Source organism: Haemorhous mexicanus, chromosome 7 (assembly GCF_027477595.1).
Source record: "Haemorhous mexicanus isolate bHaeMex1 chromosome 7, bHaeMex1.pri, whole genome shotgun sequence".
In the NCBI taxonomy this organism is placed as follows: domain Eukaryota; kingdom Metazoa; phylum Chordata; class Aves; order Passeriformes; family Fringillidae; genus Haemorhous; species Haemorhous mexicanus.
In genome coordinates this window covers 12,722,658-12,747,402 of record NC_082347.1, presented here as the reverse complement: position 1 = coordinate 12,747,402, position 24,745 = coordinate 12,722,658, and the positions used below count along the sequence as shown (strand labels likewise).

General features: G+C 43.2%; 1 protein-coding gene across 5 annotated transcripts in view; it reads right to left on the bottom strand.

The window, feature by feature from the left end:
* Positions 1 to 5,706: 5,706 nt before the first annotated feature.
* The window catches only part of JMJD1C (jumonji domain containing 1C), a 178,228-nt gene continuing 159,189 nt past the window's right edge, over positions 5,707 to 24,745 (bottom strand). For all 5 annotated transcript variants that reach the window (XM_059851108.1, XM_059851107.1, XM_059851110.1 and 2 more), the window contains 13 exons: positions 22,224 to 22,313; positions 20,822 to 20,949; positions 20,427 to 20,640; positions 18,918 to 19,132; positions 18,348 to 18,626; positions 17,796 to 17,964; positions 17,300 to 17,390; positions 17,055 to 17,185; positions 15,824 to 15,946; positions 14,654 to 14,793; positions 12,245 to 12,421; positions 6,942 to 7,073; positions 5,707 to 6,609 (listed from right to left, as the gene is read on the bottom strand). In XM_059851108.1, the coding sequence (XP_059707091.1) occupies positions 6,520 to 6,609; positions 6,942 to 7,073; positions 12,245 to 12,421; positions 14,654 to 14,793; positions 15,824 to 15,946; positions 17,055 to 17,185; positions 17,300 to 17,390; positions 17,796 to 17,964; positions 18,348 to 18,626; positions 18,918 to 19,132; positions 20,427 to 20,640; positions 20,822 to 20,949; positions 22,224 to 22,313 (1,979 nt within the window). In that variant the 3' untranslated portion in view covers positions 5,707 to 6,519. The remainder of the gene's footprint in view (positions 6,610 to 6,941; positions 7,074 to 12,244; positions 12,422 to 14,653; positions 14,794 to 15,823; positions 15,947 to 17,054; positions 17,186 to 17,299; positions 17,391 to 17,795; positions 17,965 to 18,347; positions 18,627 to 18,917; positions 19,133 to 20,426; positions 20,641 to 20,821; positions 20,950 to 22,223; positions 22,314 to 24,745) is intronic.

The window sequence follows — 24,745 nt, the reverse complement described above, 5'->3', positions numbered from 1 at the left end:
CCCAAGGGGTGTTTTAGGGGGTAGTGGAGGCATTAATTACCTTCAGCTGTTACTGATTAGTGACGTGTTCAGTATTGCAAGCTATGGCATTTTAAGTTATAAGGTAAGCTTGCTTTCTAAGAGTGCATTTTTCTTCCAGAATAGACTTGGAAGTGCAGCAAGAACACCTTACTGCTGTACAAATTCTCTCCTTACCTCTGTATACCTGGCATCTTCTGTGCTTGAAGGAGCGTAGGGACTGGAGGTTAGAAAAAGTCTATAGAAGCAGAGGTAAGACAAGTTCATTAGAGGAGGTGCCTTGTGCTGAATTGTAGCTGGAGTCTAATCTTGCTGGGGAAATAAAGTTATTTTTCACGTGGAGCAGTTTAGCAGACAGCCCTATCCAGCTGTGATGAGGTGACCTGTTCCAGGTCAGACCCAGTTCACTGCTCCCACCAATGGCCAAGTGCCAGTCTCTGCTGGCCCCTGCCTGGCTGACTATGCCAGCTAACAAGGCAGAGGAGCATGCTGTTTCCAGCCATGTAAGTAAATCAAAGAAAATAGCATGTGCTCACAGGATGGAGATAAAATTATTTAAGCACCTACTTCATGCCCCTGCTGGGGTGGTAGCTCAGGGCTGTTAACTACAAGACAGACATGTCAGTGGTGTCTGCAAATGGCAGCTAGAGGAGAAGGAAGCAATTTTTAGGTCTGTTGAAGTCAGAGTTCTTCAGAGGTGGGAGCGTGGGAATTGCAAGCTCTGCCGTCTTGACTTTAACACTAAACTGTCCCTTCATGTGTAGCAGCATAAACAAAACACCAGGTCTGAAAGAAGCTTCTCTGTGGGAAGGATGGCCAAGTAGGGGCAAAACTTCATACTGCCACTTTTTCAAGTGGTGTTAAGACTTCTCTCTCTCCTGCAATGCAAATGTTTGTTTGTTCTTGCAGTCTGCCTACTCAACACGAGTGCTGCTGAATCCCAACTCCACGGGTGTGTTCCACTCTCGTGAGTGATGCTGAATTTTTTAAAGTAAGGAATTCTTCAGTCTGAGTCCAGAGCTCAGCAATTACTCGGTGCATTGGAAGAAAGGTAGGTTGTACCAAGAATACTCACCACTAGAGGACAGGTTTTACAGACTTTTACATAGCAGTAAAGCAAGGGAAATTCTTCTCCCATGGCTGTCCGCAATTAATTTGTGTCACAACAATTTAAAACTCTTTCAAGTTATTAAACTTGCGAGCGGGGTGTGGCCGGAGGCGGTTCCGCGGTACTCCAGCCGCTGTCCGGGCGGATCCCGCTCCGCCGGCCGCAGCCACCGGCCGCCACCTGCTGGGAGCCCGGGGCCCGGCTCTTCCCTCTCTGGCCGTGCCCTCGCTTTTTTCACCGCCAAACCGATGGGCTCAATGCCCGGGCCTGGAGAGAGTAAGGCAGAGGCGTGGTGCGGGAATGCAGCAGGTGACCGCAGTTCAGAGAGCTGCAGCAGCAACAACAAAGCCGTGAGTCACTGGCTGTCCCAGGGATCGTCACCAAAGCCTGCACAGCACACAGAAACATTCCCGGGGTGCTGAGTCTGGGCTGCATTGTTTTATAATGGACAGAGTTAAAGAATCCTGTGGTACGTTGCTTCAAAGTGTCTCACCAAGAACCAATTTTAAATACACATCCAGACACTGACTTCTATTCATAGACTTTGCTTTAACCACAGAAACCACCCTTGCCTTGGCACACAGAAATACTGGCCCTGTTGAATATTGCCAACATATGCTATGCCGAAAGAAACTGTAATTATCCAATCTCTAGCTGTATCACCACAGAAAGAGAAACCAAAGAAAGGCAACTGGGAAGCCATGTGGAGTCTCCTGAGAATAAACTGTGCAGACTTCACCACTACTAGTTGCTACTTGAAATGATGGCTAAAACCAAAATACAGAAGTGTTCAGTTTGCTTTTATTACATTTTGCTTTTATTAAAGTGGAAAAAAAGGATTTTGTGAGTGCTTCCTCTGAGAGCATTTTCATGTTCAAGAACTCTGGTAGTGAACTCCTTCCTACTGTCCTCTCAGCAGCAGCTCTTCAGCCATCTGCAGTTCCTGATGACCTGCTTTCAGTGACGAGCGACACCTCATCTAGACTCTCTTTCCCACAAAAGGTTGGATCTTTTGAGACCCCTTACAGTCCAGCTCTGTACATGGAGAAAAACAAATACAGCCACAACAGCTAATAACATCCTGTACTGAGCTGGGCTAAAATAGTAGAAAACAAAATCAAACTGTTCCACAGCAATCAGAGCAGTGGTGTGGCTGCCACAAGTCAGGTACAGGCTGGACATTGCTTGCCACACCTTCCTGCCTGAGTATGAGGACTGTGGAGTTCAATTGTATAAAAAGTTCATTGTTCCCTAAAGAATCAAGAGCTATGGACATCTTTTCCTCCACCTTATTTTTCTCTCATGTTTGTTTTACCAGAAGTAGTTTCAGCTTACTCAGGGTTTTTGTCTTGTAATCATCTGAAGCGTTCCCTCAGGCCCATTTGCTGCTGGACTTAAGGTATTATTGAGATCAAACAATATGAAATCCTTAGAGCTGTGAAAATACAGGATTTCCTGCCTCAGAGCTACTAAACCCTACTCTCTATTTTCACTAAGGTAGCACAGACCCAGGGACTGGAAAAAGAAACAGGCACCTGGGACAAGAATATAGAGCCTTGGTATGTTTGGAAGCATAACAGCAAAAGTCCCCAGTCCACCACTTAGCTTTAGAAAGGCCCTCGTTTAAAATGCATCTATTTGCACACAACACATCAGGGTAATCACATCTTCAGTTTGCTATAAGGCAAGATTTTCCTAGCAGCTATTTATAGATGGTGACTTCCTTTTCAAAACCGATGAGAACAAACGAAAAAAGTACAGAGGTTCGTTTGTGTGTGCTGCTGACGCCACAGGGCATTTGCTCCTTGGGCAGTTTCCTGGGCCACCCTGCTGAGATGGGAAGAAAAGAACGCCGTGGTGGCCGCTGCAAGCAAGGACCGCCCCCAGCACCGCTGCTCTGCGGCCGGCTGGGGCACACGGAGATGGCAACACCGCGGCGGGACGGAGACACGGCGCTGCAGCCATCAAAGCACGGGTCAAAGCCTGCAAAGCAGGAGCACAGTGCAGAGCTGACACTGTTGGAAGCAAAGCTGGGGGTCAGCAGGGGAAAGCACAGCAGAGACTAGCTCCAGGAATCTCAACAGGGTGAGGTAGCTCATCCAGCACGGATGTGGGGGAGAGCATAAACATCCTGCTCTGGAAAGCAGCAGAACAGGCAATGGTGGCTGTGGAAGGAAGAAGGAAGGGAAATTCCCAGTTACAGGCACGGGGCAGGGAAGGCTGTCAGCTGTGAGAGCAGAAGAGGGCTTGACAGGATGTCAGGGGAGAGGGTACAAACAAAATTACCACCTACCAAAAAGGTCAGAGAGCATGAGAACGTAGGGCTGATCAGATGGGGGTTGGCCTACACACATAGATCTGAGCAACTCGCATGAAGCCGGAGGAGTAGAATAAATAGATTTGCAAATCAGACTGTTCTAAACCCCTACATCTGACCTCCCTAACAGGGACCACCATTTCCCTGCCAGCAACTCCAGCAATTTCTGTCTCTGCTAAATCATAATTGCAGCAGCCATCTGTGCTGAAATACTTCAGGTCATCACAGCCCTTCTTTATTCTTTGCTAAAAACTTTTCTTTTTAGTACCTCTGCAGTCACAACAGGAAAGAAACTGCTGTGGCCTTTTACTGTACAGCAGTGCTGAGGATGGAGATGATGATAAGGAGCTGGAAAGAGGGAAAGAGGGGGTGTGGGGAGCAGGGCTCACAGTTTTGCTGACTCTTGAGGTGTGATCTTTCAAATGACAGGAAAAGAGAAAGAAGGAAGAGTTTCATGGGGAGCAAAGCAAACAAAGACAGAGCTTGTGCTCAACAGGAAGGTGGCAAAAGATGACACACAGTATTTCATATCCATGTTCTAGCAGCTGACAGCATTCCTGCACTCCAACAGCTTCAGCTGATCTCACTGAATACTTCTGGCTGTATTAAAATAGTTGAGATTGTAGAGCAGAAAATCCCCCAAGAGTCTTTAGCAAAGGAAGATGGGAAAAACATGCCCAGTAACACATCACAGAACATGGAAAATGGTCAAGAGGGAAAAACAAACCTGAGAACAAAACAGCTTCCCACAAACCCCTCTCTGGTGTCAGACATGAGCTGTGAACACCTCTGATCATGCTCACAGCCACAAGCACACCACCAGCCCCCACCTCCTGCTCCCATTTCCTGCAGGGGAGCTTGGCTTCCTTGTGACAGAGCCAGAAACCTTAAGGCACTGAGTAAGCAGAATGTGCTACACCAAGTACTTAAACAATGTTTTTTTCGGGTGTCTTTTAGTGGTATTTGGAGTACCTGTGAACTTCAACAACTTCTGGCATTGTTTAGTCACTCTTCCAGTTTCCTTTAAGGAGAAGATGATCTTCAGCCTGACAGGCAGGTGCCAGGGATCCCTGCCCAGGTCTCTAAGCACTCTGGGGTGGCAGGGGCAGCTGTCAGTGGGGCCCAAAGGGGGCTACCAAAGCTCAGACCTCGAGGCACAGGTGCTGTCAGCTGTACAGGCACTGGAGAAGAGGCAGAGGAGATAACCCATGGCTTTGGCCAGGGCAGGCGTGGCAATGTGACACTTTGGGACAGTAACTCAGGGGACACCAAGCCCTGCCCTCCCACTCAGCTGCAACACACACCAGCAGGGGGTGAGCAGCGATGGCAGCCCTGCCCCAGGCCCAGCAACTGCTCCTGGCTGCAGGAAAAGAACCAAGGGGAATGGGACTCTGCAGCAGGAACGATAATTTCATATGTATAAGGCATGTGAAAAAAACCCTGAGTTGAAGAAGGAAATACTGAAATATTTACATATCTTGAACTTAAAAAATAAAAGTATGTACACCTAGAGCGCACTTCTCATTACACAAAGGTACACTGGCACATCTTCCACTTTCAGCCAATGCTCTAATGCTGCAGGGAAGAATAAAATGATAATGGATGGAACAGAGTACAAAGCTGAGAAGCATTTGCTAAGTGCAGCACCATTAACTCCCTGGTATTTCTCTGCAACTTGACAAATTTCAAGTTTTAAAGCTAGCTAAATATTTTGACTTTTGGAATGAGGAATTGCTTTTGTGCTTACTATTTTGAAAGGTGACTTACAGGGCATTTGGGGTTTTTGGTGACCCCAAACCCAGTCAATGTGTCAGACTGGAAGCAGTAACCAGGCTCTTTACTATCCCCCTTTTGGACACCTCACAAGCTGCCCATTGGCTCTGCCTAGCATTTGATAATCAATCTAAGTATTTGAATAGTTTTATTAACTTAAAGCACACTTCTTGTGAAGCTTTTCAAACTCACTCCAAAACCCAGAATTCTGCTCAACTGCTAACATTTACCATTATTAAATAAAAAAACCCCATAAAATATATTTTTAAAAACATCTATTATTTAGTAGTATTACCTGAACGATCAAAGGCAAGTTGTTACGAAATAACCATTCTACAGAAACACCTTTCCCCTTCCTGTGGAGCAAGCGCTGATTCCCGAAGGGAAGGGGGCGGGTGGCAGAGGCTCCCGGCAGTGCCGGCTGCGGCCCGCAGGGGGCAGCACTGGGCTGCCCTGGCAGCAGCGGAACAAACAAATCCACACCGCGACGTCTGACAAAGTCATTTTAATGGAAAATGTAAAACCCCTTTCAACTTCAATGTACAAAGCATGTGTAACACTTGCACTTTTAACAAATTAAAGCAAGCCAATGTTTTAAAAAAATACATCATTGAATGTATATATGTATATATTTACATAGCATATTAAGTTTAATATTTAAGCTTTAAAAGTTCACATAAATTTTACCAAAATGAGACAATTTTTAAATAAATTACACCTTTTGAAAACGTTTAATTGTACACTGAATAGCTTCAATAAAATACTGAAGTGTCTGTATTTAATATCTACTTTATATACTTTATATTTTACAAAGTTTACAATTATTTGGCAGTAATTTTCAGAATATGACATGACTGCTGTGCGGACTCAGCAAGATCCCAAATGCAGGCAATAGCTGGTGTTTGTGTCCTACTCTCACAGTAACTGTCTCAATGTAGTGAAAAAGATCTGAATTATTTTAGCAAACTGTACAAGTCACATTTACATTTGATCAACAATATAGCATAGAATTTTGTCGTTTTTTCCAAAAATAAATACATCATCTTAAATCTTTGACATTTCACAAACTTCATGTACATTATAATACAGACAGCAGAACGCTGCTCAACTGTTTGCAAGTGAAATATGGAATCACAGTGGCTGTGATATGAAGCTCTACCGTTGCAGTGTCATAAACAAGTAAATACGATGACTGTGTTTTCTTGGCACTGATGGTTTGTGAAGCTTAAATTAGTGTGTTTACCGTTCACAGATCAGGTGAAATAACCTCTGGGTGATGCTACCTCCAAAAAGCAGAGTGTGCTCAGTTTTCATCCATATCTTCCATTTCACCTTCGTGAATCTTCAAAGCTCTCACCATTTCTTTAACTGCGTGATACAAGATATTTTTAACCTGCAAGAACATGGGACAAATTTCAGTAAGGCCTACGACCTGAGGACCTCTGCAAAGTTTAGGACTGAGCCCTAAGCCTAGCGGATGGAAAAAAGAAAGGCTTCATCGAGCCCGTGCAAAAGAAACAGCTTTTTACACATTTTTAAATGTAATGTGAAATAAAGCCAGCAGCTCAAGGGAGAGTCATTTACAGCCCTGGCATTCATGCTGCTGCTCATTGTTATTCTGTGTGAACAGCAGCAAGGAAGTAGCTCCAGCGCTGCTCGGCATTTCAATGAGCCCGAGCACACCCTGCCTTCCCAGCCGCTTCCAGAGCAGCATTCATTTCCTACCTGCAGTTTATCATCATAATTGATTTCTTCCTTTGACAGCCTCAGCTCCTGCGTTAAGTGAAATGACTGTACAAGATGTTCTGGAGACACAAAGTCTTCCGTTACTTGAACGCAGCTGTGAAAATTCTGCACCTATCCAAAATAGCAGAAAGAGACCCATCATTAGTATTTGGGGTTACTCTTTGGCAGAGGTACCTGAGGAAAGAGTGGGTCTTGAGATGCCTTAACCACAGCCTTATCGGACTAACGGGCACCTTTGCAGGTAGGGAGCAATTACATGTGTCTGCCTTATCTAAGCTGGCTGCTGCCAAAGCACCTCTGAAGGCTGCACAGCTGCCTGCGCTCCAGCATTAATTCCACACTGAGGCCTTGTTCCTCCCTCAGCAGCTGCACTCAGCCTCCCCAGCCCCACGCAGGCGTGATCTGCCAGCCCCTGGAGCTGCCCTGCCCTGCAGGACCCGGCTCCTCTGCCACACACACACACACGCTGGAAGCTGGCACGTTCATGGAAAAGGAACTGCCAGTGGAAATACTTGAAAGAAACAACCACGAACAGTCAAAGGGGGAGGCTGAGAAGCAGGAGGAGAAGAGCACTCTTCTTTCTCTGAACATTTCTTCTTACTGACATGAGATAACTACTGAGGAACAGACACCATCTTCTGCTACCCAGCTGTACCTGGAGGACAGGGGAAAGGGAAATTGCTTCCTCATTGTCACCCAACCACCAACTCCATTTCACTCCCTTCGAAACAACTGGGTTTTCCCCCCTAAACCCTTACAAATTACACTGTAATTGGAAATTCAGCAGTCAAAACCCTCTTTTCCCCAAACTCCAACAGCTCCTCACTCAAGGCTGTATAACAGTTTAAATTCCCAAAACCTGGGGGCAGGGAGGCAGAGCCTCAGCCATTCCAGCAAAGAACCCATCCCACTCTGCTCAGGACTGATAGAGATCTGTGTATTTTAAAGTGAAACCTAGCAAAATCTAGAGTTTCTAAATACACACTCTAAAAATTCCATTATGGTACCTGACATTCAAAGAAACCACTGGGGTCTACACAGTTGAGGACACAGGACTTAATTTAAAAATTTCTTTCTTCTTCAAAACCCCTGCCCAAGTCTGATTTTACACAGCATCTCCCCCCCTACAGCTGAAATCCCAGCAGGTGACCCCCAGCTCAGCAGTCATGTTGTATATGGGGTTTTTGATGGCTCATCATCACCAAGGACAAAGTAGTGCTGGTCCCCACTGAGAATTCATCAAAAAAGAAACAATTCTGGACACGAGGAGGGCTTGTTGATGCCACACAACCTGCCAACAGAAAGCCAGGAGTGAGGCAGCAGCTGCAGAAGTGCCAGCATGAGACTCCCACCAACACTCAGGGAATTTCCTAGAGCTTGGGGTGAGGCACCTCTGCATTGTGCAGCCAGCAGTTCCAGCCCCTCCCCCCACCCTCCCCAGACTTCCCACCTCTTTCAAGTCTCTACCTGCCCCTGGTTTCCTTCCCAGCCCATGCAAATCCCAGACCACTCATTCACTTTCTCCTCACTAAGACAAGGTTTTACTGACTCCCTATCCCTCTCCATGGCAGGATAGGAAACATGTGTTTCCCTCGGACCTTTAATTCTGCTGTGCCTGAAGTCCTCTCTCCCCTCCCTTCCAGGGCCTGTCTTATCCGTGTGAAAGTTTGCAGGGACAGATTTTACCCGGCTGCTCTGGTGCTTAGCATGGGAATGCCCCGCTGACAGCCCCAGGCAGTTCTATTTATAATATTTATAACACAAGCTGATGCAGTGACACACACATAGAAACGTTTAGCAACGATTCCCTTGAGGTTTGTGGGGCGAGGAGTGCAGCACTCCCACGCCTGTGCCACTTCCAGCTGAACTGAGAACAGCTTCACGGCCGGCCCACGCAGAGCAGGCGTTTCCAGCAGGGCCCGGGAGGTGGCTGCGGTGCTGGAAAAGCCTCAGACTTGGGCCGGGACAGGGAAAGGGGAGTGGGCACGGAAGAAAGGGCCACCCAGCCATCCTGATGGCCACAGGATCAGCCACTTCCTGCAAGGCTGAGCTGCCAGAGCTCTGCATATGCAACGCCCAGACCTTTATCCTACAATCCTTATCGGAACATTGCCAGGATGTCACATTACCTCCGAGCATGTTATTGTACAATACATAATCCTGCTGTTAAATCCAGATAATGCCTCTATAAAAAACAACATTATAATAACTTGTTCCACTATGAACAAGTTTTGCAGGGTGCCTGAACACCACATTTCAATTACTGACTCCAGTATTTCTAGCTTTTTTTCTTTTAGTTAAATTATTTTACCAATTTGGAGCCACCAAGTTAAAACCAGAGAGGCCATGCCTTGAGATGTCTATGATACAGCATAACCCACAGTGGAGCAGCAGGAAGAGTGAACCTTTCAAAAGAACAGTACCAACACCCTTTTTTAGCTGGGGAAGTTCCAAGGAGAGCTCAGGGGGCTCCCACCCAGTCACTAGTGCCACAGAGGGAACAAGGCCCAGCCATCAGCAAGGCAGGGACACTGCAGAGCTCCCAACCTGTACAGCCAAGAAGAAAGGAGATGCCCCTCACAGAGCATTCAGGGAAGCATCTGCAGAGGTGACCGTTCCAACACTGTATCTATTTCTGGATTCTCCTTCTGAGAGAGCAATTCTCTCTACAAGAGGAACTGACAAGGCTGCCCTGCCCGTCACAGCTCGCGGGAGAGGCTGTCCCTCCCATCCCACCGGGAACAGTCTGACTTTGCCTGCTGCAGTCATCACAAGAAGAATGTGAGTGCTGTCTGCAAGTACACAGGAAGGGGGAGAAAGCTGGGAAGCAAGAGGAATGCTATATGCTGCCATGAAATGTAAAGAATAAGCTTTAAAAAGCCAGACATGAATCCACAGAACCAGGGAGAGGGAGGGGGGGGTGGAAAAACAATGTACAGAAGAATACACACAACCTCCTACATGTTAGGGCAGTAAATTCTAGACCAGCACGTCAAAAGCAGTAGTGTGCCAACAATCCTAACTGGATCCAGAACGGAAGAGTCAGAACTACACTTATGCAGTGACCACAGGCAGCCAGGCTCCCTAGCTCCAGCCCTCAGCCTGATTCCTTCTGCTCCACAACATTACTCATGAACAAATAAAAATGTTAATTTACCACCTAATTTAGCATCAACTCTTACCCAGTGTTAATAATTAAAAGGTTCATAAATGTATGTAAATCTGAAACACTTAATGTGTAAAATTAACATGGTATGTATTCTTGTGCAGACTTATTTTTCAGTTTTTAAATGTGCTTTGTATCTCTGAAGTGCTGGTGCTGATCCCTAAGGTCAGTATTTACGCATCTCTACAGAGAGCGCTGTGCACATACATGAAAGAACACGATGCTTTTATTTCCTCCTACGTGGCAGATTCACAGGAACTTCTTACTGAAGATGAAAAGGTTCTCTGCTTCACCCACTAAGGTTTAAAAACACCATGTTATTAACTCCTTGGTGCCAAAAGCTACAACATTACCACTTCAAACACAATCTGCAGTTTAAAGCCAAGGAGATAAAGATAAGAGTGGCCTTATTTTTGGTTCTTAAACATATAAAGTACAGGGAAGACTGGAACAGTCCCAGTACTTCATGTTTTATATTCTGTATGCCTTTATATAATGACACATGCTATATAGAACAGATTTCCCAGTACATTTGTTATTTCCCCTGGGTTCCCTTCCACTCTTCTATCTGGGATATATCTCTCTTGTTTCATGAGATCAGAGTAAGGCTGCTGGAGGATGCAATACATGACTCTGGGAGTGCCAACTTCTTTAGCCTAACAGGAGCCAAAAACAGCAGCAATGTCAGATGTTCCTCCACATCTGTGAAACAACATCAAGCCCTGAGTCATTGTTTGGGGGAAGGCAACCTACACCTCCCTAGATTTGGGTCAGCAAGGTCTGTTTGGGGCTGTCTGGGTCTTTCCTGTGCCAGAAAACAAATCCACGCAGAGCATCCAGAGCTATGTACCACCATGCCCAACCCACACAGTAACTCAGTGGGATGAGGAGGAGCCCAGTCCAGGTAAGGCACCAGTTGCTTTCAATGCCCCACAACAGACACAGCCAGAGAGAGAGAGCAGGGACATGACCCCTGTCATCACTACACCCCCCTCAGTTTTTCACAGAGGAAACCCCACTGCCCTGGCCACAGGGACATGGTGAGCCACTGCTTCCTCTCTGCCACAGCTGGAAGCTGATCTGCAGATTGGAAACCAAAGAGCACCTTCTTCAGAAAGGCTTGGCCTCACTTCAACCCACAGGGAGATCAATGATAGATCTTCAACATCACAATGGTTTGCAACCAACTGCAGGGTGGGGATGCTCCCTCATTCCTTGACAGTCAAGGATCTCATCAGTGGTGCTTGACAGCTGGCAAGACAGCAAGCCAGCAGGCTCCACCTCCTGCTGAAGCATGAAAGAAGTAAGTCTAGAATGGCCTAAAAATCTCACCTAAACAACCGAGCTTTCTTCCTCTTTTCACCAAGGAGCAGCAGTTTACTGGCTGTGAGGGAAAAAAAAAGGCCTAAAGGCACTAACAAATCCTTTATGCCGGGGGCAACTGAGGCTAACACAAATTTGTCCTGCTACTCCAGAACTGCCCCACTGGCAGTATTTTTCTTACCCAACTACAGATTAGATCAGCTCAGCTGCTGCAAAGGTGGGATCACTCTTTCTCATAGTAAGAAAAGCTGCTGAAAAGACAATGATGACTTCTGGTGATAGATATACCTTCTGTGTTAAAAGGAACTTAAATGAGGCATGGGAAAAAAACTAAATATCTGTTACAGAAACACCAGAACACCCACTACAATTCTTCTACAGCTAAAGCCAAAAACAATGACACCTGACATCCAGGTGCTTACCATCCATACCTGCTCAAGTTGCTCTCCCTGCCCCTCCTCGATTAGATTAACTGCCGGCTTAGAAGAAGAAAATGACTAACCTGACTCTGCCATAACTAGACTCAGTTTGTTTAGAAATTTGCTACAGAAATGAGAAGTGGAAAACAATGGTTAATAATGGTCTGTTCATTTGTAATTTTAAAGGAAAAAAAAACCTTAATACTTAAGGCATTCCATTTGCTGTATGTTAGCTACACCAGCAGATGTATCTTATTTTACATTGCTACATGCTAACAGATACTAAAAAAAATAAATGTAACTGAGCACAAATGTATCCACATCTTTGGAAAAAAGTTATTAATCTTGTGTGTCTTTAACCTAAGGTACATTACCTGATGAAGTGCTCCTGCTGGCAGAATAATAGCATCACCAAGGAACTGAATAACTGTGCAGGTTTTTACTCCATATTCTTCAAAAAGTCTTTGGCGAAGTTTTTTGTTCACATACCAACTCTGATCACGGATTGGATCGTGCTCTGGTAAAACCTCCAGGCCTTGCTCCTTTGCTATCTGTTAAGTACAGAAAAGATCCCAAATAACTTCCAAAAGAACCAAACCTTTTGCTGATCAATTTTATGTGTGCCCACCTTGCCAAGCAACATCACTCAGTTCCCAACACCAAACAAGAACTCTGGCTAGGGATTCAAAACAACCCTGAAGGATCTGGGAAGTCTCACTGAACTGAAGACACTTGCAACACTCCCACTCCAAAGTGCAGAGCTTTAAAGAACTCAGCTCAATAATCTATTAATAAGCAATATGCTCTCTGTGTGACTCCTTTCATCCAGAAAATAAAATCTGAGCTCAGGAGTTCCTGTGCTGCCAATTCCTCAGGCTTACAACCTTCTTCAGTTTTGACACAGACAAGCAACATCACTACCTTAGCTCAGGAAAAAAGCAGCCAGTAAAGCCAAAGGCCGTAGTCCTGGGAAACCTGCTCCAGGTGCCTCTGCTTGAGCACAGGGCTGGACAGAAAGGACCTCAAGGGGCCCCTTCCACCCTCAGCCACACTGGGATAAGAAGCTGCTTTCCTACCACCCTATGAAGGTATTCAGAAAAAATGATGAACACATAAAAATACTTCCTGACATCAGCAAATGCAATTCCACAAGCATTTCTCATCAAGTGAGCCACAGGGGAGCAAATATTACTCTTAATCAACTGCTACTAAATCAATCCTAGTCACTAAAAAAGAAAAAAGTGATTACATATGAAGAACACAAACCTAATTCACCTGTCATGAGTCATGAAACAAGTATCTCATTAAAAACAGAATTTTTTTGCTTTCATTTATTAAATGAATGTAATTATGTGATGTGGAACTTGAAACTCTCCTTGAGTATTATCACCCTTCTAACAAGATACTGAGATTTTTTTATCTTAGCAGCAGCAAAGTGGTCCCAATGAGTACTCATCAATTAATCTCCAATTCAATACTTCCCAAATACCACCACTCCTAAAATACATTGTGGTACACAACTCATTTGGGATATCAGGGCTAACTGTGTTGGCCAAGGACAAACTTCTTCACACAGCATCCTAAATGTTTCTGGTTTAAACCTGTTGCTCAAATAGTTTCACAGCTATTCACTATAGTTTCAAAAGTGCTCTGAGGGAGCATTCAGCATTTCCTCTCCAGGTCCACCTATTCCTTTGCATTCATGACTTTATTCACAACTCTCTTTTTTGAACTGAAAAGCCACCATCTAATTTATGAGCACCTACTTTTTGAATGAACAAAAAGTCTTGCTGAATAATTCATAATCTCCTAGAATTAGCTTTGTTTTACTTACCAGTGCTCATTTTTCCCCACAGCTCAGCCTGCCAAAGAGCAAATGTTTGAGTCACTGGAAGACAGCTGGCCTGGTACAGAAACACTGCTTTATTGTCAAAGGAAATCTTCACTGCTGAATTCCTTAGGCTTCCCCTGCTCACAGCAGAGCCCTTGGCCTCAAGTTTGTTTATGGACTCCTTTGCTGCAGCCAGTTAAAACTCATCTGCTCTCTCCTCACAGAAGAAGACGGTAAAGACATCTCCTCCTTCAGTGACAGTTTGGTATTTCTGTGTCTTCTCTCAAGGCCACCTTCCAGAGCACACAAATGTGCCAAGGACAGGGCACAGAATACTGTTCCCAAGATGGAATGCCTACATTTAGTGCACTGACAGATATTCATCCTAGGGAATAACCTGAAAGGTTCTGATGTGGCTCTAACTGATCACCACACGCCACTGCAGGATGATCTACAACACAGCCAGGGTGTCTGCTGGCCCTGGGGACATTCTCCCACTGCTTCCACCTTCACCAAGAGCCCAGTTCCTGTGTGACTGATGTGACACACTCCTGGCAAAGACTGGTGGCCACTGGGTGGTGAGGCCAGGGGATTTGGCATGGGAAAATTCACCAAAAATTCAGCAGCAATAATACAACAATGAATCAGTGACAGAAAAACATCATCCCACAAATTATCTTTTGTATTAGAGCAGGGCAAGAGCAGATCTCCATGCCCTCCTAAGCCTTCAGTTACAGGCTACTTGCCACTCTTACAGTGTGAATTTATGTGTTACACACTATTTGTTGGTGGTGCAGCAGGTCAAGTATAGTTTATTTTATGTGCTATAAAGGAAATAATTTTGCCTTCCTCCCTTCTCTAACACTGAGGTGGGGTTTGTGGTTTTTGCCAGCCCCTTTTGATTTACCAATTACTTAGGTTATATTTATAAATTATGTGTAATAAATCTAACCTTTTGCAGAAATTCTCTTATCTTGTCAGCATCTTTGCCAGCATAAATGTGCCACAAAGCACCAGGTAATTCACTTGAATCTTTCAACCGCTTCCTTAAAAGGTCATCCAAATCCTCCTCTTCCAACTTCTTCAAAACGCCTAAGGTTCAACAAAAATATGCTTTAAATGTGAGAAGGAGAAAAAAGACAGAAACTAAACACCTTGTTTTCAAATTTCTTGTGTGAGACTGAGCAGATGGAAGTTTGCTAAATACAACAGAAGCCACCAGGTGATCTTTCTGTACAGTGTCTGTAACTCATTACCAGAACATGAATGCCGTGGATACCTTAAAAATACATTTAATTTTTGAACTTTTTCACATTTCCTGAATTGCACAGAACACAATCTCCTACCTGAAATAAACAAACAGGGCTGGTACCAAAAAATGAAAAGATGAAAAAGGTGTTTTCCTGCAGTCAGCACAAGCAGTGTATAGCATGCTGTTGTTGCAGTCAGAGCTCTCCCAGGATGCTCAAGTTTGCTGCTATTAACTCCATGCATACACAAGTGAAAACAAAGCAAATAAAAGACAAACCTTACTGCAGCTCTATTAGTCACACCCAAAATCTACATTTGCTGATTATGGAATAAGAGGACAAAAGAAAAAGGGCAAAGAAACAAAACTATTTCAGTGATTTAAAGACTGTTTCACATAAGCAATAAACCTCATAGAGACGACTAACATACACCAATTTAAGCTCTCCAGTGTTGAAAAATTACATTACAGCCCAAATTCAATAGAGTAAGCACAATGCATCCAGAAGAAGCAGCATAAACAGACAGTTTGGCAAATACATCATCCTGACATAATTGTTAGAACCAGCACAGCTCCCAGAAAAAATCCTTCACCCTGCATTTCCATTAGCTATGCCAGTCCCAGCACAGCAATGGTGCATCAATTATATGTAATGGCAAAAAAAGTGGAAAGAGTTTGAAATACCATTTCATAATTCATGAACTGCACTGTATTTTACACAGAACTAATGTGTGTGCAAACCCTTGGAACAAAGAATCACCCAGCTGTAAGCAAGCTCTTATGGATCTGCCTTCCAAAGAACAGTGCCAATTTTAGAAGGGGCACAACATTCAGTCCATCTACACCTCTTACAGTGAGTGAGATTCACATTACCTGATTTGGAAAGCACTCCATTTCCTTTGGCTATGCCAACATAAACAAGGATGTTCACGACATCAGAAACTTCAATATGGAGATTTGTGGTTCCTATGTCATGGTCTTTAGTAGCAGCCACACCTATGTTACAAGATAAAATTAAGATTTGTTTGTATTGCATATTCAAATCAGAACATGTAACAACAGTGAAGAAATTTCTGAAGTACACTTGGCATCACTGAGATAGACAAATGAAAAACATGTTTTTGGTTCACCTGCTAAATAAGAAAACATCACTTTTTAACAGAGTCCTTGAGATCCTCTCTTAGCCCAGGTACCTGTCCCTACACAGCATCCGTGTCAGAACAAAACACTTCAGCAGAATAGTCAGAGACATTTCCTGACCACTATGTTCCATTCCTCTTCAACCCTTCAGGTTGTTCAGTGCAGAATACAGGTATAATGAATACACAAGGTTATCAAATCTGTCACTTTTATGTCTGGCTGTAAGAAAGTCCTTAATCAAAATTATGCCCAAAGAGGAAAATTAATTTTAGTTTTAAGAAGTGGAAATGAACATTTTTTAAGTCAAAAGGACATTCTGGAACACAGCCTTAGAGCAGTATTACCTCAGAGTGGCATTAATGACTCAGTTCTCACACCCATGCCATTACCACTATGGTTAATATGCCTCTTTCACAGGATATTTGAAGAACTTTTAAAACCAAAGCCATTGTGTCACAAATTACTACTCATTTCTTGCCCTATTACAACAATTTGTAAAACAGAATTGAACAAAATTCTTTGCAAAAGAAAGAGCAGACAGAAAGTGTCTGAGGGAATCAACCTTTTCTAAACAGGTTTTGAGTGTAAAGCACACAAAGTAAATTATGGGAAATTATGAGATTAATTTATGACCAGAATTATGAATACCATGATGTTTCATGAAGTATTTTGTCACACAGCATTACTTAAGACAGGTTCTATCACTGTGTAGAAGCATGGAACCATTTATATGCTTCAGAATACTATAATAGCATAAGAAAAGATGGAAAGAAATGGAGAAGCAAATAGACTCTCATGGCCCAGGTGCAGGTACTCTTCAAGACCCAAGCCAGTCAGTATTTCCCCTACATTCAGTGAACACTTATTCCTCAAGAAAGCTCAGCTTTCTGTCAAGCATGGCAATGTGTGCTATTGTGTAAGTTTAAGGGAAGAGGTAACAGCTGCATGTACAGGGCACACTCACCATATGCACTGCACAGTCTGGGTCCCAAATCTGGACGGACAAAAAATCCTGGCAGATGAGAAGCCAAGTTTAGTTTTCCTTCTGGACTACAATATTCAGGCAAGGGTAAACTTTTTAGTAAGTCCTCATATCTGGAGGAGAAAAGAAAAAAAAGAATGTAATTGAATTTGTTCCGTTACGTAGAAAGAGAAAATAAAGTAATATTAAGACAGACTGAAGAACATGGAATATTAAACTCAAAATACCTTGCTGGCATCATGGTCTTGAAATCTTCACCAGAAGGCCAGTCTTTCAGTTTTAGAAGAGCTGTTTCACCATTTTTTACTTTCTGCCGTTCTGTAAGTAACAGAAATAACTAAAAACTAATGTACTGTAGGCATTTCACTTTATTCAACTAAGATACAAACATCATCTCTAAACCTTCCAGGAATCAAAATTTCATGCATAAACTGGAGATAGCTGATTTCAAGACTCAAGAATGACAGAAACCAAACTCAGCTAGTTAAGTAAGAAGGACATTTGTCCAGTTTCTTAGTCAGACCTAGCTAGTATACTAGTGCATCCTTAATTCTGCAGAGATACAAAATGCAAGTTTCCATCATTCTCTGGAAACAGATTACCTAGAGCTTTCTTTTTAAAGTTTCTTCAAAGCCACAAGATCCATAATGATAATTTTTAACTGCAGTTTCTAACACTGATCATGTTCAGAATCAATACCATTATACATTTTAAGGAACATACTTGAAACATCTTCAAAACCATCCCAGAACTCCTTGACATTGGTGTTTGAAATGATACTGTCCTTGCAATTCAAGATATCTGCTTGCTGGTTTCCAAAATCCAGACTGATGGACTCAGCTTTCCACAGGCTGAAGTTCATTTTCTTATGCATTCCAGACACCAAAACGGGCTGTAAAGAGTAAAATAAAATACATTTTTAAAAATCAGTACTTATCCTTTCACAAGCAGACAAAGTCTTTAACTGAACTGGAATACAAATGTGTCTGGAACACATATGGAAGACCTTGGCCTCACTGAGATATTAACACTTCTCCAACAGCACCCATATCCAAAAGTGCCACCCCTTTCTGCAATCTGAAACTCCACAACAGAAATGCCTTGTTTATTATAACCGGTTAAGTTTAACTACACAAGGTTCATCTTTGGGCTATACCTGACAACCTGGTTTTCCCCCAGTTTCAAACATGGAGTTAGGCATTTTTGTCCTTTAATACACAACTCCCCAGAGCTCATGCTGCTGTCACTTAACTAACCAACCTGCTCAACACCTACCCTTCCTTGTTTCCAGCACTCTTTGAAGAGTTTCCAGTTGTTGGTGTTTTTATGATCTCTGAGCCACAGAACATGCTTGTCACAGATCCAGGAATACTGGATATCACTGTACCGTTTACTGCAGTCATCCTGAATACTTTTTTTATCATCCTTTGGCTCTTCTTTTATTTCAGATTTTACATTTATCTTTGGTGCTCTGTTTGGTGGAATCTTGTTTTCTACTACTGAAGCAATTATATCATCAAGAATGTTTGGCATAGTCCTTCCACTCTTGCCACTCTGTTAGAAAACAAATGCATGCTTAAACAATGTAAAAGCAACTTAATGCAATTCCTTTTGCAAGAGAGTAACATTTCTGATATTTCTGATACAATTGATAACTGTATCAATTATCATCATATATAAAAACAAATAAAATGCTAATGTGTGTGCGTGCATATGAAGTTTTAATTATGAATGAGTATTTAAAACAATACACCTATCAGACTGCTCTAACTGTAATGTGCCAGAACAGATTGATAGAGATTTTCAAATCCCAAGAGAAAAACTGTGCATCTTGTAAACACTTACTGCTGTTCCTGTAGAGTACACTGGAGCAAAAGCAATGCCAGCATCTGTAGAGCCCAGACGCAGTTTGCCTGCTGTCGTAGTCAACAGATCTCGTAAGGTTGAGCCCTGCTCGTTGTTCTGGGATGCAGGAGGAGAACTTTTACAGTTTGGGGACTCCAAATTATCCTGGTCCTTCCCTTCCTTCGAATGTTTTCCAGAAGGACATTCTTTGTTCTCTAAAATGAAAATAATCATTGCAAGTTTAAACTGTTGTTGTAACATGGTGCACACATAAACAGCACTGGTACCCTGCACTTCCTAGTGGTGGTAACAGACCGTGCAGCACTAGTGCTTTATTCACCTGGAAACACACCAGAGGATGAACTACATCCCTCAAAACACAGTCAAACAGTGTGACCAAGCAAAGGCCTCCCTCAGCATCTCAGACCTGCAGCTCAGTGAGTGCCTGTCCTGAGTGAGACACACTGTAGCTGGAAATACTTCCACAGCACACAGGCATTCCGCCAGCGATCTTCTGCTGATGGATTCTGATGCCACCAGGGAAGAGAAAAGAACATTTGTCTTGTCTTTTTATGAACAGCAAATGGCATTATTTTTTTATTAATTCAATTACAGAATCACACAGAATCACTAGCTTAGAAGAGACCTTTAAGATCAAGTCCAACCCATGACCTAACACCACCTCAACTAAACCATGGCACAGAGTGCCACATCCAATCTTTCTTTAAACACATCCAGGGATGGTGACTGCACCACCTCCCCGGGGAGACCATTCCAGTACTTTATCACTCTTTGTGTAAAAAACTTTTTCCTAATATCCAGCCTATATTTCTCGGTGCAGCTTGAGGCTGTGTGCTCTGGTTCTGTCAGTGCTGCCTGGAGATAGAGCCTAACCCCACCTAAGCACAGCCACCTTTCAGGAGCTGTAGACAGTGAAGAGGTCACCCCTAAGTCTCCTTTTCTCCAGGCTGAGCACCCCCAGCTCCCTCAGTGGTTCCTCACAGGGTTTGTGTTCCCAGCCCCTCTCCAGCCTCATTGCCTCCTCTGGATGCGCTCCAGCGTCTCAACGTCCTTCCCAACCTGAGGGGCCAGAGCTGGACACAGTACTCCAGGTGTGCCCTCACCAGGGCCAGGTACAGGGGCAGAATGACCTGCCTGCTCCTGCTGGCCACACCATTCCTGATCCAGGCCAGGAGCCACTGGCCTTCTTGGCCACCAGGGCACACTGCTGGCTCATGCTCAGCCAGCTGTGCACCAGCACCCCCAGGTCCCTTTCTGCCTGGGCACTGTCCGGCCACTCTGTCCCCAGCCAAAATGCAGACTCAGCACTTGGACTTGTTCAACTTCATCCTACTGGACTCTGCCCATCCATCCAACCATTCCAAGCCTCCCTGCAGAGCCCTTCCACCTTCCAGCAGATGAACACAAACTCCCAGCTTGGAGTCGTCTGAAAGGTACCAGTAGTGCCCACAAAGTCACAGATATGACATGACAATTTCAAACAGATACCTTTTTTTTCTTCTCTGGCTTTCTGCTCTGCAAGATCAGCCAGCCAATGCAGTGGGGATTGGGATTCAGGCGGTGTTAACTTGCTGTCTGTGCTCACATCACTCCTTGGACTTGTGTTACCATTTGTCTCAGACTTTTGAGGAGTATTCTGCTGTTGAGACTCAGGCATACACAGAGAAATTTTATTACTGTGGTTAAGGACATTCTGCAAAACCTGTAAAGAACAAATTTATTTTTAACTACGTAGCTTCACTTTAACAGATCTCAAAGACATGGCCAGCATTTAACCCCCACAGATGCAAACTAAAATGCAACTGGTACTATTCAAATACAAAAATCCACCAGGATCAGAGCACTTGAACAAGATGCAATATATACACACATTTTAGACTCACCTGAGACACACCATTCATTGCAGGGAGCTTGCCAGCTTGTGTGTTCTGCTTGGTGGTGCACTGACAATGGGATTTAATTTCAAATTTTTCTCTAATATTGTGCATAGCATCTAAAAGATCTGTCAAAACTAAAGACAATTAAGGAGAAAAACATTAGTAGCTGTCAATAATTGTGACCCTCTTTACAACATACATGATGTTTTAAGCTATTAAAAATCCTGAATTTACTACTCAAAACTACTCCAAAATGACAGCCCAGTTTAAGCTTGTGCAGAAAGACACTCAAATAATTGCACACTACTCTCTTGAATAATCTGAGCTTTAGTCTGCATTCCCATGGCATGGCACACACCAAGCAAGCCAGTAATTATTTACTTCTCATTGTTTAATGGGTATATCATTGCTTCATTCAATAAAACCATCAGCTACAGACTGAAGTGAGCCATGTCTCGACAAAAAAAATCAGTATGTGAGCATGTAAATGAAGGCTGTTTGGTAATGGGCATGCACAGAAGAACAAAACTGAGGTTAAGTAGGCAGTCTGCACTGTGATGTTTCCAGATGAGTGGTTCACTTTCACAATTTAAAATTCAAACCAGTTTCAGTCTAGAACCTGTTCTGGGAAATGTCACAATTTGAATTGGTTATGGAATCTACCCAACCTTCACTTCTACCTGAAATAACATGCAACAACTCATGGAATAATGGCTTGGTTCTGTATTTTCAGCCTAAAATACCCTGGGAATTTACTTAGTACGTTTAAGGCACATTTCAGTTTTCTATTTTCTGGTCTGTATCAATGCTGACAGGAATTTTGTGCTAACAACCACTACACCACACCCAAAGGCACTACTTCAGAGAACTTACTTGGTTGTAAGCAGAAATCTGAATCTAGCTGGGTTTATGATTTCTGCTTAGTTTTTCAATTATAATGAGCTCATTCACTGCATTTTCCTCAATCATCTGAACCAAAACCTTTCTTTTCTTTTTTGGGTATGGGACAGACAATAGTGAAAAACAAATCCCCAAAAATCTTTTGCCTCAGTGGTATTATTTAAACATCTTCTTTTAACAGCTAAGGTCAGATTTTTTAAATACATTCTGATTGTTTTATTCTGCTCTGAAAAGGTACAAATCCATCACAAAAAAAGGCCCTCCATTTCTTCACTGCCTGTCCCCAAAACCGCTTTACACATCTGTCAGCACACTCCTCTTACTCTCATCATCACCACCTGTGTCCAGGGCTGGTAACTGCCTGGAGGCATTTGCCTTCTTGCAATAATTTAACCCAATTCCCAGGTTTTTAAATGGAAAATGAGAAGTTTCAAGAAACAACTCTGGCCCTGCTTCACAGAAAGACCTGGGGAAAAAGCAGCTTCTGCTTGTTTGCATATGGTCTTACCAGAGCCTGGAATAATCTGTGTTGGCATCAGGTGCTTGTGATCATGAGGCTGTCCCTTCACACACTTCATCCAGGCATACAACTCCTTATCTGCAAAACAGGATTGCCAATGTTTTACTTCCCTTATGTTGCACACACACAGACAGAGCTAAGGCCTTTCAGACTGGTTTTGGTCAGAAACATTTCTCTGCACATACAGGCTTTCTGTCCAGGCATCCAGTGTGACAAGGACTTGCATAGAACAGCTCCTTTTCCCATAAATGAAAAGAGTTTAACAATACTGAAATCTGAAATAGCTGCATCTGTAACACAGGCCCTTGCCAATTACCTCCAAATTTCAAAGTGTATTCCCTTTATCACATTTAGTGAGTTGCCAATTTAACATAGGCTGAAATCCTTTACAGTTGCTATTAAGGCCATGAGCCTCCCTTGATGAATCCTGCCATGGAAAAGAGACATAATTAGGCTGTGATTGTATGGTTCATCTAATTTGACACAATCCACACTCCAACAGGAAGTGTCTGTTTTCAACTGGAGTTCCCCAAAGAAGGCAAAAAGATGAACTTCTAACCAAGTCATCTCTCTGATTCAGCTTATGATGCAGCTACAGCAGTGACACTGGTGGCACAAAGGAGAGGGAAGTTGCATCATGGATTTATGGCACATTAAAGCAACCATGAAACTTCAAGTCTCTGTGTACTGGCCGAAAATCATTGGTGCCAGCAGAAAGGGCCTAACTGGTAGGAGATGTGTTCTAAAAAGTTTAAGGAAGACTCTCCTGAAATATGCAATGTAAAAAAAACACACAAGAAGAACGAGAGCAAAAAACGTTTGGCAAAGCAACTGGTCACCAACCTGCTATGTGATTTTGGGGCAGAAAGAACACAATTTCTCTCTCCATCCCCAGTCCTATTCACTGAACTGCTAATTTTAAGAAATTTTCCCAAGCCTTTTATCAGTTTGCTGACTCCAAACAATTTAAACTAAGGAACACAACACAGGAACCATTTAACAAATTTAAGGTATTTTTTTACACTGTAGTAGGTACACAATTCAAATGTTTCAAATGTTCCTTCAGGTAAGTATTAAATTTATAAGCTATTCAGTAGTTTTTGTAGCACCTAAAACATCTGAATATCCAACTGGTCACAAACATAAAGAAATCAAGACAACACAGCAGTATGTACCTACCTAATATATTTTCTCACAGATAAGTCATAAAATGGCATCCCACTTGATGGTGCCATAAACTGTCTGAAGGTAACAATGGCTGCATATTCACTCACTCATGTAGTAAAGTGATAAGAGAAGTCATTGATAAGTATCTGAATCTGGAATATGTAAACCTCTAACATTCCTGCTGAAGCAGGGGAAAACCAGGGGATTCTCTGTTACATTCAGCAACTGTAAAAACAACTACTGGTTCCAGGAAAAATGGTGTAATATAAAGTCCTATTATACAGAGATGGGTGGGTGGTTCTGAACGATTTTTTAAGAGAGTACCAAAGAAGCAACACAATTTACATGAATCCTACAGCATCATTAGAAATTAATCTGCAGCGAGGGAAGCTGTCCTACTTCTGCTTTCACACGTAAAACTGCCATCAACAGAAAGGAGAAAGTCCTCCCTGTAAGAAAACTGAAGAGAAGCCTCCTTCTTTATACTGCTTGTTCCAACTTCTAAGACATTTTGCTAAAACTTTCCTGGCTGGTTAACACATACTATAAAAAGCCTCCGACTGTGTGTTCCCACCAGGGTAAATAATGTTTGGCGAGCGTCCCAAGCCACGTCAGATGGATGCACACACATGCGCACACCCAGACTGCAGCCCCTGAAGAGCTGCTGAAGCAGCCTCCAGCACTAAAGCATTAACAACTGTTCTCAGTGCAGGAAAACACTGACATTAGCTCCCTAAAAACTTCGGTGTAGGAGGCCTGTCACTGCAAGCCAGGGACAAAGTGGGTGAGACTCTCCATTTGGCAAAGCTTTGCCACCTAACAGTTAAGCTTTATTTTACTAACATTTCACATCTGTGACATTACAGGCTATGACAAACATGGAACTGCTTTTCAAAACAGCATTATCCTTGAATCAGTTCCTGGCACAGTGTCTGACCGCAGAACTGTGCCAGGGCACAATGCCTGCCTCCCAGGGAAGGCAGAGCATTCCACCAAGCAGCCTGCACTCCAGTGTCACAGCTGAGGGCTCCAAGCCCAAATCAATCCTCCCAGTCATTCCTCCTTTCAACTGCAACCCAGCTGGGTCACCCAGAAATCAAAGGTTTGCAAGTCAGTCCTGTTATACTTCTCTCTCTCCAAACTAAAGCAGACATTTCCCTTAGAGCACAGAATAAACCACATATATGTGTAGGCTTATGGATTGTGAAACTTCTGTTAACATTAATTTTAAATACTATCCGAAGTAATTTTCTCTATTTCTTTCTTCCTTATGATAAAACTATAAAATAGGATGTTAGATCAGTATGACAAGCCACTTCTGAAGGGAGGACTCCAGAAAGCAT